Consider the following 14,948-nt stretch of genomic DNA (forward strand, 5'->3'; position numbering starts at 1 on the left):
GACAGTTTCATAATGAGTAAATTGATAAAATGCTCTGCAACATTTGATGCCCAATTTCTCACGAGTGTATCGACACCCCATATGTGGTGGTAAACTTTTGTACGGGCGCACAACCGGGCATAGGATGAAAGCAGTGCCATTCACAGCAGATTTGTATTGTACAGGCTATAAATTAAATTTTTTTTGGTAATGCAAACATATGAGGGCTTATTATTTGCAGGTGAGATACACTGTATAGATAATTCATTTTGGGGGTCTACAGTTTTTTCATGAGATTTTATTAACTATTTAAAGGGGGACACAAACAAAATCATCAATTATTATTTTGGATTTTTAGCACTTTTTCCCCCCGCTGGTTCACTACGATTGCGGTGATACCTCATTTGTCTAGTTTTTCTTACCTTTGCACAATTTTGCTGAGCAAAACCAATATTGGAGGAAATCACATTTTTTTACTATCAACAAATTTTCAGTGGCATAACTTCTGTATTTTTCTGTTGACAGATCTGGTTGAGGGCTTATTTTTTGTGAAAAGAGTTGTTAATTTCAGTCGTATCATATTGGAGTGCATAACTTTTTTTGATCACTTTTTAGAACATTTTTAGTGATGGTATTTGATGGAAAATTGTATATTACGGGAAGTTTTTCGTGTTTTTTTTACATTGTTCAACGAACGGATTCAATATTAAGATTTATTATACAGATTAATACGGACACGGTGATACCAAATATGTACTTTTTTGTGTTTTCTATACATTTATTTGCATTTTATATGTAACTGAGGGATTTATGGGGCTTTTATTTTATTTCTATAATTATAAAAAGATTTTTTATGTTTTTTTTTACATTTTTAACTTTTCCACTCTTGGGCTTGAACGAGTGTTCATGCGATCGCTTGTTCAAGCCCTTACACTGCAATACACTTGCTAGTGTGTTAGTGCTGGGTCTGGGCTATGCTGTCACAGCCCGACACCAGCACTTGCAGAACCCGATGTCCCGAAACTTTCTTCTGATGCGCCGCCATAGAAAGGCATCACGTGAGAAGAAATACCCTTTATGACTCCCGGAAAAAGACAATTAAGTTGTTAAAGTTTCCAGGGGATTGCTGGTTATGCTATAGTTAATGTGCCTGTAGTTAATGTTGGGGTGACGTAAGTGGGAAAAATTGTGCCTTGTACCACAAATTTCGACTTTATCAACATTTATAGTCCATCAGTACAAACCTTGATAAACGCCCCTCCAAGTCTTCCTTTAACCCCTGCACAGGGATCTTTGCTGTGACAAGGACACAAGGTCGCTACCTCTTGTAGTAGTAAACAACAATATGGTACCCTGTGCTTGCAAAAACAATAATCGACCAAGAAACGAGTGTGGAGGAAACGGAGTTCCCCGGCGGGAGGAATAGGCAGCAGCACAGAAGCTACCGATCGCCTCCGAGACGCTTAGGAGAGACGCCTTGCCGAAGCACCAACATCATAAGGGGACTTCAATGTTCTTCTGATTATTGAAGACTGAGGACGTTGAGCTAAAGCTAAAAATAAAGACAGTCTCCGTATCTGTGAGTACCGATATTTTAGAACGGAAAGGTACCACATTTTTTCTATAATAGTCTGCAGAATAGGTGAATGTAGAGGCGGAGGATTTATTGTATTCTGCCTCTTGTAGTAGTAGATGTCAGGGAAGAGGGATATGGCGGATATCCATTCCCTTAGACGCCTATGGCGGTCACGGTGTGGTGAGCGCAGGTTGTCTCACAAAATACAGGCTTACATTCCCCCTTACAGGCAGTGCAAGGGGGCTTACATTCATGATTTTATGTTGGAGCCAGTGTTCCAGGAATATAGCAAACCTCACCAAACTGTTCGTACACACTTTTAGCTGGGAGGGCGATTTGGGAGGCTAAACCAACCACAGGCACTAATAGAATAATGGGGTTTAGTGTCCCCTCAATCCGTATTGTCTCTGCTGTTGCACGGGGATCATGTCTATGCACACCATGCGATTTTTTTTAATACAGATGTTATTCTATACAGATCTTATTCTATATAGTCAGCTGCACAAGTGACTGCTCTGTGTGTAACAAGGTAGCGCATGGAGGAGGGGATAGGAGAGGATACACTTCCATGCTGGCAGCACACATCTGTACACACATCAGCGACAAGTATGTGCCCGCTCCAGCTGCTGCGTGAGCCCTTGCACGACCCGCACCAGGGGGGGCGGGGCCGGATGACACGTGATCCGGGGCGGGCACCAGGGAAGGAGGGATTCCCCCGTCTGCTGCTGCCATAGTATGTGCTGTTGTCAGCTGTGAGACGCCTGGCACCGCCGGACCTGTGACCTCTGCGCTGCGGTAAGTACAGGGCATGACGGGGTAGTGCACTGGACTGGAGGATCCCTGGAAGGGAGGGGCACTGCACTGCATTGGAGGGTGATAGCACTGGATGGAGAGTGACTGTGCTGGAACATGCTAGAAAGTTGTGCGGCTGTGCTCCCTTCTGTACTGCAGGGATACGGACAGTCCTCACACTACATGACATTCACAGTGTGAATGTGCCCATAACCGTATACATAGATGCATGTAGCAGGTTGACATTAGACATGTGGACTTGTCAGGTGTCACATTGGTCCCTTACAGCCTCACCAGTAATCGGAGGGAGAGGATATAGCCAGGTATTACCTGCTGTCATCTATATACAGGTGTGATGCTACATCTTACAGCTTCACTTCCCAGGGCCAGCGAAGTATACACACAGCAAGGAGGCTGAGATTGTAAAGAGAACATGTCACCAGGTTTTACCCCATTAACTAGCAGTCCACTCATGTTGAGTATGACATTTGTGACATCTCATCCATTTACATATAAAAAGTAAGCCATATGCAAATGAGCAGAGGAGAGTCATTTTTTTCGTCTAATATATGCTGTAATAACACTTTGGATGATTGTAGCTGTTATAGAGGGGGGGGGGGTAGTTATTGTATTGAGTACTGAATCTATATCGGATAGGCTCTGGGCTGTCAGGTGGATGCCGCTCATCTGACAACAGAAAGCTAAAAACATTGACACTGATTTTCTTGGGAATGCTGGGGGTGAGATGAAACACTCCAGCTGTTCTGGAACCAGTGGAGCAACTCCTATTAAGTTATACAAATATTTGGTGGGGGTGGTGAAAGGTCCACGTACTTAATACTTCTAAGAAGAAGGCAGAGTAACCATCACTTAGCCAGGAGCTATCAGCTGTGACTCCTCCAGGAATGTGCTGCTTTCAGTGCATCCAAGGAGATAAGTGGCTGCCAGAGATTGACAGGAAGAATCCGTCCTACAACAGCTGTGCTCCCCTGAAGCTGCCCCATACACATTCAGTATTCAGCTCTTCCATGGGGCTAGTCCTTCAGGTACAGTCCTGGTATCCTTTACAGCCCACTGTATGGTGGGATCACCGCTCCACCAATCTGGAAGTGGCCATTTTTTATTTTTGGTTTAACATCAAATCCTGGCTACATTAGTGGCTTAAAGAATAACACCCTGTCACCCTAAAAAAATGCTCTAGTAAGCAGCTCCTAGCGCTACCACATTAATAGCAGTGTTAAACTTTATCTGAATCTTCCGATAAAGCTAGCAGACACTGTAGCGCCATAGCCTCAGAACTGAGCTTACAGCAGTCCAAGCGTATTCATGAGGGAGCGGTTCGAGGAGCTGCTTCTTCCCCGGACCACCACACCCACGCCGTAGGCTGGCGGTAACTGGGCTTCATATGGTAGTCACAGCCTCCTAGTCCCGCCCATTCATAAATATGCCTGACCTCTTTAGGATCTTGAAGGAAATCTTCCATCAAAATCCAGCATGATAAACTAGGGGCACTTTGTGTCACTGTGACTGTGGTAATATTCTTATATGTGTTATTCATGGGCTTCTTCCTTCTAAAATAAACTTTTAAAACGATGCTAATAAGACTGATGTGCTATGGTTTTTTTTTATCTGAGCCCCTCCATGCAGCAAATTCACAGGCTGCTACATTCTGAAGGAGCACATCCCTCTCCCAATGTGTACTCACTGCTGCCGAGATTACATGTAGTGCACAGGGAGGGTGAGACTGAGATGTGCTGCTGCAGTATAAAAGCCAAAGCATAGAGGGCTTCTGTAACACGCCCATAGCCCTTCTGGCTCATTAGCATAATAATAAAAGTTGATTTTAGAAGGAAGGAGGCCATGAACAAAGATTGTGAGCCCTCACGGGCAAGGTCCTCCTTCCACTTGTCTCCTGATCACTGTAGTTTTGTTTTTGTATTTTAATAATGTCTGTGAGACCCTTATTGATTAGTGCATAGAGCACTATAGAATTGATGGTGCTCTATAAATAAATAATATATAAAGATTCCTACAATAATCACGGTGCCTGGATCTGTCAGTGCCCCTGGTTTATCATACTTGATTTTAGTGGTAGATTTTCTTCAGTAGCTGCGTAATCTGTGTGTGTGCTATATAAATAAAGGAATTATTATTATTTATTATTATGGCAGGGTAGACACAAAAAAACAAATGTAGAGTGTGCAAACCCTACTGGGGCTTTTGGTCCCCACATTGCATTGAGCCAAAACAGGGAAAGTATGCTGTTTTTTTTTTGTTTTTTCTTTAGAGCTGTCACCGTTGTGCTTTGCTTAGATTTATAGTTGTAGTACACCCACAAGACTGAGGCATCTAATAAGGGGCTCGTACATAAACTATCTAGACATTTATACTTGTAATATTGGATCAATGGTTATCAGAAGTTTTTATTGTATCCACAGAATATCTTATCTCTGATAAGACTTGATCTCTGATCTGTGAAAATTAGGCCAAAGGCTACTAAGATGCTCCCAATTTTGTCTATTCTTCGGGCCACATTTATCACTTTTGTGCGCCTAAGTGTAGTAGTTGCGCCTAAATTCTGGCGCACTGTTTTGCCAGAATTATCACAAGCTACAACCATCTGTGATAAGTATATTTTCTGCCTCTTATTAATCACTTTCCTTTAACACAGTTTAGGCGCAGTTTAGGCGCAATGTTAGATTCGGGCACTTACATGTGATCCTGCTACAAGCTCCTCTCTGCTTCTCCCGCAGCCCAGAATGAAGATAACACTCACAGCAGCACCCAGGTGTGTGACACCCAGCACCCAGTTACCTCCTCAGCAGTGGCTTCTCCTGGAGGGGATCCCCCAGTGCTGGTCTCCTGCTGCACCCCTGTAATTCTGCACAGTATCCCCCTCAGACACTGTGCAGAATTACATGGGGGACACTTGTTTGCAGTATCTGCAACATTCTGCAAGCTTCTGCAAACTTGTGCAAACTTCTCTTGCTCTTGCTTTGAGCTCAGGTTTTGCAGAATATTTTGTAAATAGAAGGTGATGAACTGTAAATAGTCTGCAGCTCCTGTCTGTAATGTATCTATTATCTGTACTAGTGTCTGCAGTGTATGTAGTGTGTCTATTATATGTTCCAGTGTCTGGCTGAGCTCTGCTGCTAGAAATGAGCTCTTCTGCAAAGGGGCTCAGTGCTTTCTTCTCAGATAACGCCACCTTCGGGCTGGAGTGTTTTTGCGCCCGTTTTTGCGCCTAAATGCAAAAGTCGCACGTGATGAATATCATTAGGCGCAGCAAAACATCTGGAATTGAACGATAGATGAGGGAAAGGTGGTTATTTTTGCTGCGCGGCTAATTTGACGTTTAATCGCAAAAATGGCGCAAAAACGGTGCGCCTGAACGAAAAGGTGCAAAAACAACAGAAAAAACAAGTGATAAATGTGGCCCTTCATCTACTAAATCTCCAGGCCTTCTAGTGAGTCATGCTGCATCTTTTTTGTGGATTTTCTTAATTCTGTAGGTTCACATCACTCTCTTTGTGAGTACACATCGTCCTCTTTGTGGTGCGGCCTGCTCTCCTTATGGGTAATCTTCATGTGCTTTTTGGACCTGTCGGGCTCACTCTTTGTGGGTATGCACACTCCATCCTCTTTCTAGGTACACTTCACTTTGGCCACGTACAATTTGTCCTCTTCGAAGGTACACCTCATTTTGGGCACGCACACTTTGTCCTCCTTGTAAGTACACATCACCCTAGGCACGTACACTTCACTCGGGGCACGCACACTTTGTCCTCTCTCGGGAATACTTCACTTTTGGCACGCACACTTTGTCGTTTTTTTTGGGTACACTATACTCTGGGCACACACACTTTGTCCTCTCTCGGGTACACTTCACTTTGGGTACGCACACTTTGTGGTACACTCTCTATGCTTTGTTCTGTTTCTTAGAAAACTTTCTATAATTTCTCCGGCTGTAATTATTAGCAGAGATAAATGGCTCTTGGCTGGGAAATAGATGATGCAGGCAGCTTATGTTTCACAGATGGTTATTACTTAGATAGGATTGCGAACAGTACAAACAAGACACTCCAGCTTTATTTAGAGACAGCCAAGTAGTCCGGAAATACAGACTGACTCCACATTGGCTCAGAAGGTGGCTTCTTTGCTCTTGCAGTGACTGTTTTATGGTAGATAAGTGTTTAAATGGTTCTTGGTTTTGCCATTTGAGTTCCCTCTGACTTGGGTTTAGGTTGGAGCTCTACATTATCTGTACCAATCGACATTCAGGCATTTATAATTGGCTACAACTTGGGGTGATTGTTAGCCAGAACTGTGTCAGCAATTTCTGTAAATTCTGGTCACAAAGATTTTTAACGTATTAATAAAGCACTTGAAGTGCCCGGAACAACCTTTTTCCATACAAGGCAGAGTTGTACCTGCATCTGCTAGTAACAGATGAATCTTCTCACTCGCTGACAGCACTGACCAGACCCTGAGAATTTCCCTCCGCAGTAATGTTTTATGTCAGTGCCGTCTCCAGTATTTACATGAACAGGATCCAGGGGCCTCACTAACCCACACAGCGCTCCATGGCAGAGATCTTCTGAACAAGACCCTATTCTTTAGTGTTACACAAAAATTCTGAAAAAACTAAATTATATAATTTATTATTCTTTTTACATAATATTAAGGGATGAATCAGGTGTTTACAGTTAAAATCCATGTTTTGGAGTCTACGATATGGTTCAAATAATAAATTCTAGTTCTACTACACAATATGCTTATTTGAGTCTATGGGAAAGTCTAAAGAATAAGTATCAGTATTCCAAATATGTACTGGGCCTAAGAGGTTTAACTCAATTTCCTCTTTGAAAATAAACCCATTTTGGTTTTTTCGCTGTCTTATTTTTTTCTCTGTAGATGGTTGTAGATATTTGATGCAGGAGATCCAGAATAGGTAAAATCAAGGTCATTGCAGAATCATGAAATTCCAGCTCATGAAGCCAAATATTTATTGCTTTAAGGCTGGTACAGTTATACTTTTGCTGATTTATGTGTTTTCATGCAAATTTATGTTATGAGAGAATAATTTTGTCTATAAGACCGCTTTCACAGTTGCACATTTAGCATCAGAAGATATACGTTACCATTACAGGCAGTCCCCGGGTTACGTACCAGATAGGGTCTGTAGGTTTGTTCTTAAGCTGAATTTGTATTTAAGTTGGAACTGTATATTTTATTATTGTAATCCCAGCCAGAATTTTTTTGGTCTTTGTGACAATTGGATCTTAAAAATGTTGGGTTGTCATAAGAATCAGGATTAACAATAAAGTTTCATTGCAGACACCTGTGATAACTTTTATAGGTGTTTATTGTAGCCTAAGGTTAAAGTACAGTAAATTACTAATATCCAGTGGTCCGTTTGTAACTAGGGGTCCTCTGTAAGTCAAGTGTTCTTAAGTAGCGGACCGTCTATACTTTCTTTTGATTTAGTAATGCTAAATACTGATCTACATATCACGTCAGTGTCTTGTAAGTGATAGATGTTTATCTAGACTTTTGGGGTGTTGGGACTCAGTATGTTAACAGCTGTGCAAAAGGAAAGCTTAGTGTCCAATGGTTTCCCTTTCTCAAAACAACCATCACCACTGCCAGTAAGACAAGAAAAAATATTAAAAACGGAGACCCTTGCCTTGATCCAGTGTAGGGCAGTTCTGGTTATCTTCTTACCTTTTGTCACCAAGCCAGATGATACAGTTTCTCTTTATACATTACAAATATCTGACAGTTGTGACACATAACTTCCCAAAAACCTGGAGATCTGCACTTGTCACCAGTAGCGCCAGGCCGCTCTTAATTCAGACAGTTCATTACACGCTGCTAATATCTAATCTGTTGCCAATGTGGGGTGACTTGCAAACAGTATGGCAGGATTATCTCCACAAGTGAGGCTGCGATCACACGTTCTGTAACAATTGCATCTCAAAATGCAATTTATACAAAACTGGGAGGGGCTCGGCCTCATCGTTTCAACAAAAACCCGTACGTAAAACTGCATGCATGTGCAATTGGGCTCGGCCCCTTCACATCCCAATGCAACATGTGTACACAGCCTGAGACTCGGGTCACACCAATGCCGGAGGTGTCCATTACACTCTTCATTTTAGAAAACTGTGAGGGAATGATCTCTTTCCACCCCACTTTGACTTCCATGTATGGAAGGTTGCCTTCCGTTACAATAGGGAAAAGATGCAGGCTGCTACACTAATTTTGTTTCAATACAGAAAGTAGAAGGGAACCTGCGCTCTGATACTTCAAATGATAAAATTCTTACTTCACTCACAGATCCCTGACACTCCCAGTCACTTTACACTGTGCACCTGCTGATGTAGTGATGATGTGCTGACACAGGGGCCTGTCAGCACTGGAGCCCATCGCTGACTGTAGTGGCGTAGCTGGCAGCATCACGGATTATTAGGATGACGCAGCTCGACCACTCTACCAAGGCAACATGTGTTTTATTGAAAGTCAAAACACGTGTTGCTATTTGGCGGACACCGGTGTTTATGTCTAAACACATAGACGAATAAGGTGGAGTTTCACCCGTTCCACCTGCATTGGGTTTCAAAACCCATACCAAGTGCAAAACGTGCACACTGCCTTAGAGAGGTCGTCCCATGTATCCACAAGATAGTGGATAACTAGCTGATCAGTGAGGGTCCGGGTGCTCTCACTAATAGGTGGAGTGTATGGAGTATGGGATTATTAGACATCTATACTTTACCTCACAATTAGTTTAGGCAGGAATTTTTGCCGCCTGAAAGCCGCTGCCGCCCTGGCTAGAATACTGCCAGGAGGGTAGCATTTCTAAGTGATGGGGCCTTGGGGCCAATGGGCACCTGTCGCTGGGGGAAGAGTTCCCTTTGTTTGTGTCACATATCCGAGGTTTTCTTTAAATAACGCTGTGCTGTGCTGCTCACTGACCTTATTTCCTTAAAATCTGGACATCTGGACTGTGTTGCCCCCCCCCCCCCTTTTTTTTTCTTCGTAAATTAGTATTTTATGTCATGTCCTTGATTTTATGTACCAGCAGGTGAATTGTCATTTGTTAAATAAATAGTGGTTTGAGTTTATGGCTAAATCTATTATTGATTTCTGAAGTTTTAATAAAGTTTGTTTCATATTAAAAGGTCTTACAAAGCTGTTTAGGTAATGTAATAAATAAAGGTGCTGGCCAAATATTTACCCACTCATTCTGCTGTCTGAGTTTGCTTACTATAGTATTTATAAAGTATTTGGTTACTTATAATCCCGTTGCAGGGCGAGTGTCGCCCTACTGGTCCATTCAACTTCTATTGAAGTGATGGAGATGACTGAGCACAGGGCTCGTCTGTCTCCGATTGCTCCAATATTCACATGCTCGTCCTGCTGTTTCACCCATTAGTGAGATAGGGATCTCTGTTCCCTACAGAGCTGGGGGTCCCACCAGTAGGATCAGCTAGTTCTCCCTTATTTTGTGTACTGGGGATACTTGGGACAACCCTTCAAGCTTTCTAGCTGTATGTTATAAAGCTGTGGTTCTTCAGCTCAATCTGAACTCTCTTATGGTCCTCATGTTCCTTTCTGGCAGAAAGTATGTGTATATAGGGGGAGGGGAACGCCCGTCTAAAGTGTCTGTGTTCTGCTTGAACTTCATCAACCTCCTGAAAACTGAATAAAGCCAGTCATGAATGAGGCAAGCCTCTGAGCTATAGAGTCTGATACACGGTATATGCCACGTGCTCTGCCTTCAGTTACATGGTCTATAATCTAATGATAAAGTATAGGGTACGGCATAGAATGAGGAAGGATTTCCTTCTTTCTGTCTTATTTCTTGTAGGAACATTCAGACACTGGCTGCAATAAGTTAAGTACTAGTGATGCATTCATTGGGGATGAGATCACAGAGTCCACTCAGCCCTATGATTGACTTTTACCCAGGGGAAAAGTAAGAGAACAGAGCTGGGCCTGGTCTAAAAATGTTGTTAGCACCAGATAACAATATGTTAATGTCACTTTCTCTACATCTTTTCTAGCCCATAATTACTAAACACTTTCATTTTGGTGTTTGGAAATTTCTTACAATTATTGTTGTGTTTTAAAGCCACACAGAGTCTAGAAGTTTCTCTTAACCTCTTTTATGACAACTATATTCTTTATATACATGGCAGTGGAGTTGGTAAGCCAAATTTCTACTCCTCAATTTCCCAAATTCCAACTCCACCAAAATGGTCACTGCCTCTGACTCCAGAGTCCCATGAGAATTGTGGTGTAACTTGCACAAAAACCTGAGGATATTCGCTGTTGTCGTGGTGGGGATTAGCAGGATGCACCTTCCGTGGTGATCTTCAGAATGTGTGTTCAGGCAGTGTTTTGGATGGACCCAAATAAATTATACATATAGCCGGTCTCCTACTTAAGAACACTCGACTTGCAGACGACCCCTGGTTACAAACGGACCTCTTGATGTTTTGTAATTGCTACATTCACACAACTGCATTTGGGAGAGGAGGGGGTTCACCCCGCCCCACTCCATAGATATATATGTCGAACGGCGCCGTATTATGGGGAAAATTAGAATATGTCCTATCTTTCTCCCAGCTATGGAACAGTACAGTGCCATGTGTGTGCTGCACCGTACCGCTCCCGTATGGCGCCGTGCGCCCATTGCCGTCTATGGGGGATGTATGTATATATATATATTGTGTATATATGTCAGCCATGTATACGGCCCCCATACGGCTGTGTGAATGTAGCCTTAGCCTTAGGCTACAATAAACAGCTATTAACAGTTATTAAACAGTTATTAAAGGTGTCTACAATGAAGCTTTATCGTTAATCTTGGTTCTTGAGAATCAGACTTGCATACAAATTCAACTTAAGAACAAACCTACAGAACCTATCTTGTTCGTAACCCAAAGGACTGCCTCTATATTATATTTATCTTTTAAGATGCTATGCAATTATTATTGTGACTGTTCCTCTAGGAAAGCCATAATACTAAGCATTGGCAAATGGAGCCTCTCTGCCATGTGGAAATAGATCTGCCATGCTGGCCAGACTCCCGTTTACTCATCTGCTGCGCATGATATATTTGTTCTGACAAGTTATTGTGAAGTCTGATAGAAAGAGAATTTGTCTCCCGGGGGCAAGCAATATTCCATGATGCATTGCTCCTCTACGTGACTGTACATCCAGCTAATAAATGCTTAGTAAGATTGAGTTACTGAGCCATTGTGTATAGCAGTGGGTAGGTACATTACAAGTTACCTGAAGCATCACCTAGTTCAATGAGCTAATGGATAAATTTAAGGTCGTAGATGGTCATACCATGCGGTTTTGGTTCTCATATAACTTTAACCTATATGTTAAACACCTTTTTCTGTCTTCTTCAGATTGAATGTTTTGTAATATATAAAGATGAAGATTCTTCTTGGAATCGTGATGCTCCTCACCAGCGTCTGGCATCAATGGCAAGTTCAAGCTGAATTTTTCACATCAATAGGTATGTACCTTCTGTTAGAGGTTATAGTGATATTCAACTCCCCTGTGGGCAGTTCTCTACATATTCTGTCCCTTAGAAATCGTAAACCTGGGAAGCCCCTTTTGTGAAGAAAAAATTCCATCAGATGTAATACATGCTTCCCAACTCTCCTGGAAAGTCTGGTACCTGTATGTCCATTTTCTTACTTCAGAACATTGTGGCAGAAAATGATACACATTTAATATTTGGCTTGACTTTTTCTTCTCTATTAGCGACTTTTTTGGGGGCATGTGCCCTCTAGAATCTTTTGTTGTGCCTAAGATAACTTCCCTTCATTGTCTCCAAATTTTGGCACAAATAAACACCTGCCACCTGCCAGGGGTAGGAATTAGCTGTTGACAACTTTTTGAAGACTTTTCAAAAATAATAATAATAATCAATTTAAATGGCCAATAAATTCTGCAGTGCGGTACAAATGATAGGGGACAAATACAAATATAATATTACAATATAGAGTCCAAACAGTCATATGGAACAATTGGAGTAAAAAAAAAAACCTTGCTCATAAGAGACCTAAACTTCTGAAAAGCCACATATATTAATAAGGAAAAACCACTAAGATGCATCTGACCAGCAGAAAAATACAAAAAAAAAAGTGCACATAGCCATACTTAAGATACATGTACCCCAATGTTTGCACAGCAGGAAGATTTATGTGGCAGTGCATATGCAGAAAGAGGGCACTGCAAGAACAGGAATCTGCGTACCGGGGATCTGGATACACAGGATTTTTGGGTGAGGTCCACATGAAAGACTTTCTGTTCTCCTCACTGAAATCTGCCTGATGTCCCTTTCCAAATATTTCCAGACGATGGGAGTCCTGTCCACTGCACTATAGTCAGTCTGTGAAATCTAGCCTGTATACCGACTGTAATTTTACAGAGCAGCCACCACCTTAATCATCAGGGAGTCTTTGGGTAGCCTCGTAATTACGATGAAAGGGTAACTGTCTAAGAGCAGTCACACCCAGAGTTGTAAGAGATGAATAGTTTGGAAAAAGCCCAAAAAGTGGAGAACACCAGTGCCAGCTCTGCAGGCGCCATGCATGAGAACTCCAAAGAGGAGGATTACATTGCCAGAGTACAGGCAGGGTAAGAAATGTGATGGGCGGATTTGCGGTAGGGCAGCTTCACTGTGTGGCTGAGTTCCCCCGCCTCCTTGACTGGATCTTAAGAATGCAATGAGATGGAATAAAAGTTGTTTTTCACGAATAGTGGCAGAAATGATCCATGGGCATCACTGGAACACAACTGCCCTCCACTAATAGGATAGGAACTGTAACATGTGTGGGTGACCTGGTTCTATTTAAAGGAAATCTATCACAATCCATCATGATAAATCAGGGACACTTACTCATAGATCCAGGCACCGTGACTGTGGTAATCTTATATTTGTTATCTATGGCTTCCTTCCTTTGTCATTACAATGTAAAAGCATTACTTTGTAGCTACAGCACAGAGGGGTTCATTGCTCATTAGCATAATTGTAAAAGTTGTTTTTAAAAGGAAGAACGCAATTGATAAATAATATGAGATTACCACAGTCTCGGTCTATGAGTAAGTGTCCATGGTTTATTTAGATGGTAGATTTCCTTTAATCACTGTGCCACTGCATGCAGTTTTTGCTCTATGCATTCTTACTATTAAATGCATTAATGTAGCAATTCAGTTGATTTCTACAGTTAGCTGAGTGGGAGGTGAGTTGGTCGACATTCAGATGTAGCCTTCAATTACTGTGGCATCTGTTTTCCTTTTGTTACATGCCATGGGCATATAATTGGCAGTATGTGAATGGAAGCTTTTCCGGTTCCTTGCCACGTTTCTTTTCTTGTCTTCAAATACATTTTTAAGATTTCTTAGAGCTATCTTGTTCTCATCAAGGCTCTAAAAATAAAAATTGATGTTTTTTTATGGTCATAAATGATAGGGCTTGACATTTAAAGGGATCAAGCTAAACATCCTCTTTATGCTGTGCTCATCCTTTTCCGTTTTATATATGTGTATGTATGTGTTATATATATTTAAAAAATGAGATCCAGAGTACTTTTTCTGAGCCATTTAGTGACCTAACAACCTAGACACCAAGCTACTACATTTTACATAAAGACGTTATACCACTAGCACACATCCACTATTCACAGGATAACAGATATGGATCCTTGTGATCATGAGAGCCAAGTTTTCCAGTGGAGCTTTATTATGAGCTCTTCTTTTCTCCACTAGTTTCTAAGAGTCAAGCAGAATTCTCCATCACCTTCATAAAATGCCTGTGCTGGCACATGTACATTGCTGCACGGTTCACTTGGGTATTGGGAACACTCATTTTTCTGATTCGTGGGGGACCGAATACTATACAAGGAATAGTTGTTTTAACTAGGATGACCGCTTTAAACTGTAGAAAGCCACGAAGATGGATTAAGGATTTGTGCTACTGATCTAATCCTCAAACACAGTATTGCTCGGATTGTAGCTGAACTTGTGCTACATAATTTCTATGTTCTGCAGCCCCAATTGTACACCAGGCTGTTCCTGGCATAGATTTGCGCTATTAACCAGCGACTGTTCAGCTAGACCGGTTGCAGGTTATAGCGAGTGTGGAGGCAAAGGGGAGGTACTCTCCATACCGGCTCATTCCGCTGCCGGATACTGCTCCCTTCATGTCCCTCTACATTCCCACCAGAAAACTGGCGTACAGACTCTGATAAATGAATCCCAAGTGTTTCATGGAGTTCATTACGTAATGGCAAAGCTGCACTGAAGCAATATATACTGTTATAATTATTGTATGGATTTCTTATGTGGTTATAAGGGTTGTCTCACAGAGACTGCTTAGTGGAGGAGGAACCAGGAGATTTGAATTATAGTTGTCGATTTGTCCGTTCTTTGACGAACCATCTATTTCTTTCCTTTGTAGGCCAGATGACAGACCTAATTTACAAGGAAAGAGACCTAGTACAGTCCCTAAAAGAGTACATTCGGGAGGAAGAGGAACGTCTTTCTAAAATTAAAAGGTATATTATAATAA

The 14,948-nt window shown here is 41.9% G+C and overlaps 1 protein-coding gene across 3 annotated transcripts in view; it reads left to right on the forward strand.

The window, feature by feature from the left end:
* Window positions 1–2,220: 2,220 nt before the first annotated feature.
* The window catches only part of P4HA2 (prolyl 4-hydroxylase subunit alpha 2), a 48,727-nt gene continuing 35,999 nt past the window's right edge, over window positions 2,221–14,948 (forward strand). For 2 of the 3 annotated variants that reach the window (XM_072145990.1, XM_072145989.1), the window contains exons 1-3: window positions 2,222–2,350; window positions 11,776–11,885; window positions 14,838–14,934. In XM_072145990.1, coding sequence (XP_072002091.1) covers window positions 11,801–11,885; window positions 14,838–14,934 — 182 coding nt within the window. In that variant the 5' untranslated portion in view covers window positions 2,222–2,350; window positions 11,776–11,800. Of the gene's footprint in view, window positions 2,351–11,775; window positions 11,886–14,837; window positions 14,935–14,948 lie in introns of all 3 variants that reach the window. The other variant, XM_072145988.1, reaches the window with a different exon arrangement.

The sequence above is a fragment of the Engystomops pustulosus genome, chromosome 4 (assembly GCF_040894005.1).
Source record: "Engystomops pustulosus chromosome 4, aEngPut4.maternal, whole genome shotgun sequence".
Classification (NCBI taxonomy): domain Eukaryota; kingdom Metazoa; phylum Chordata; class Amphibia; order Anura; family Leptodactylidae; genus Engystomops; species Engystomops pustulosus.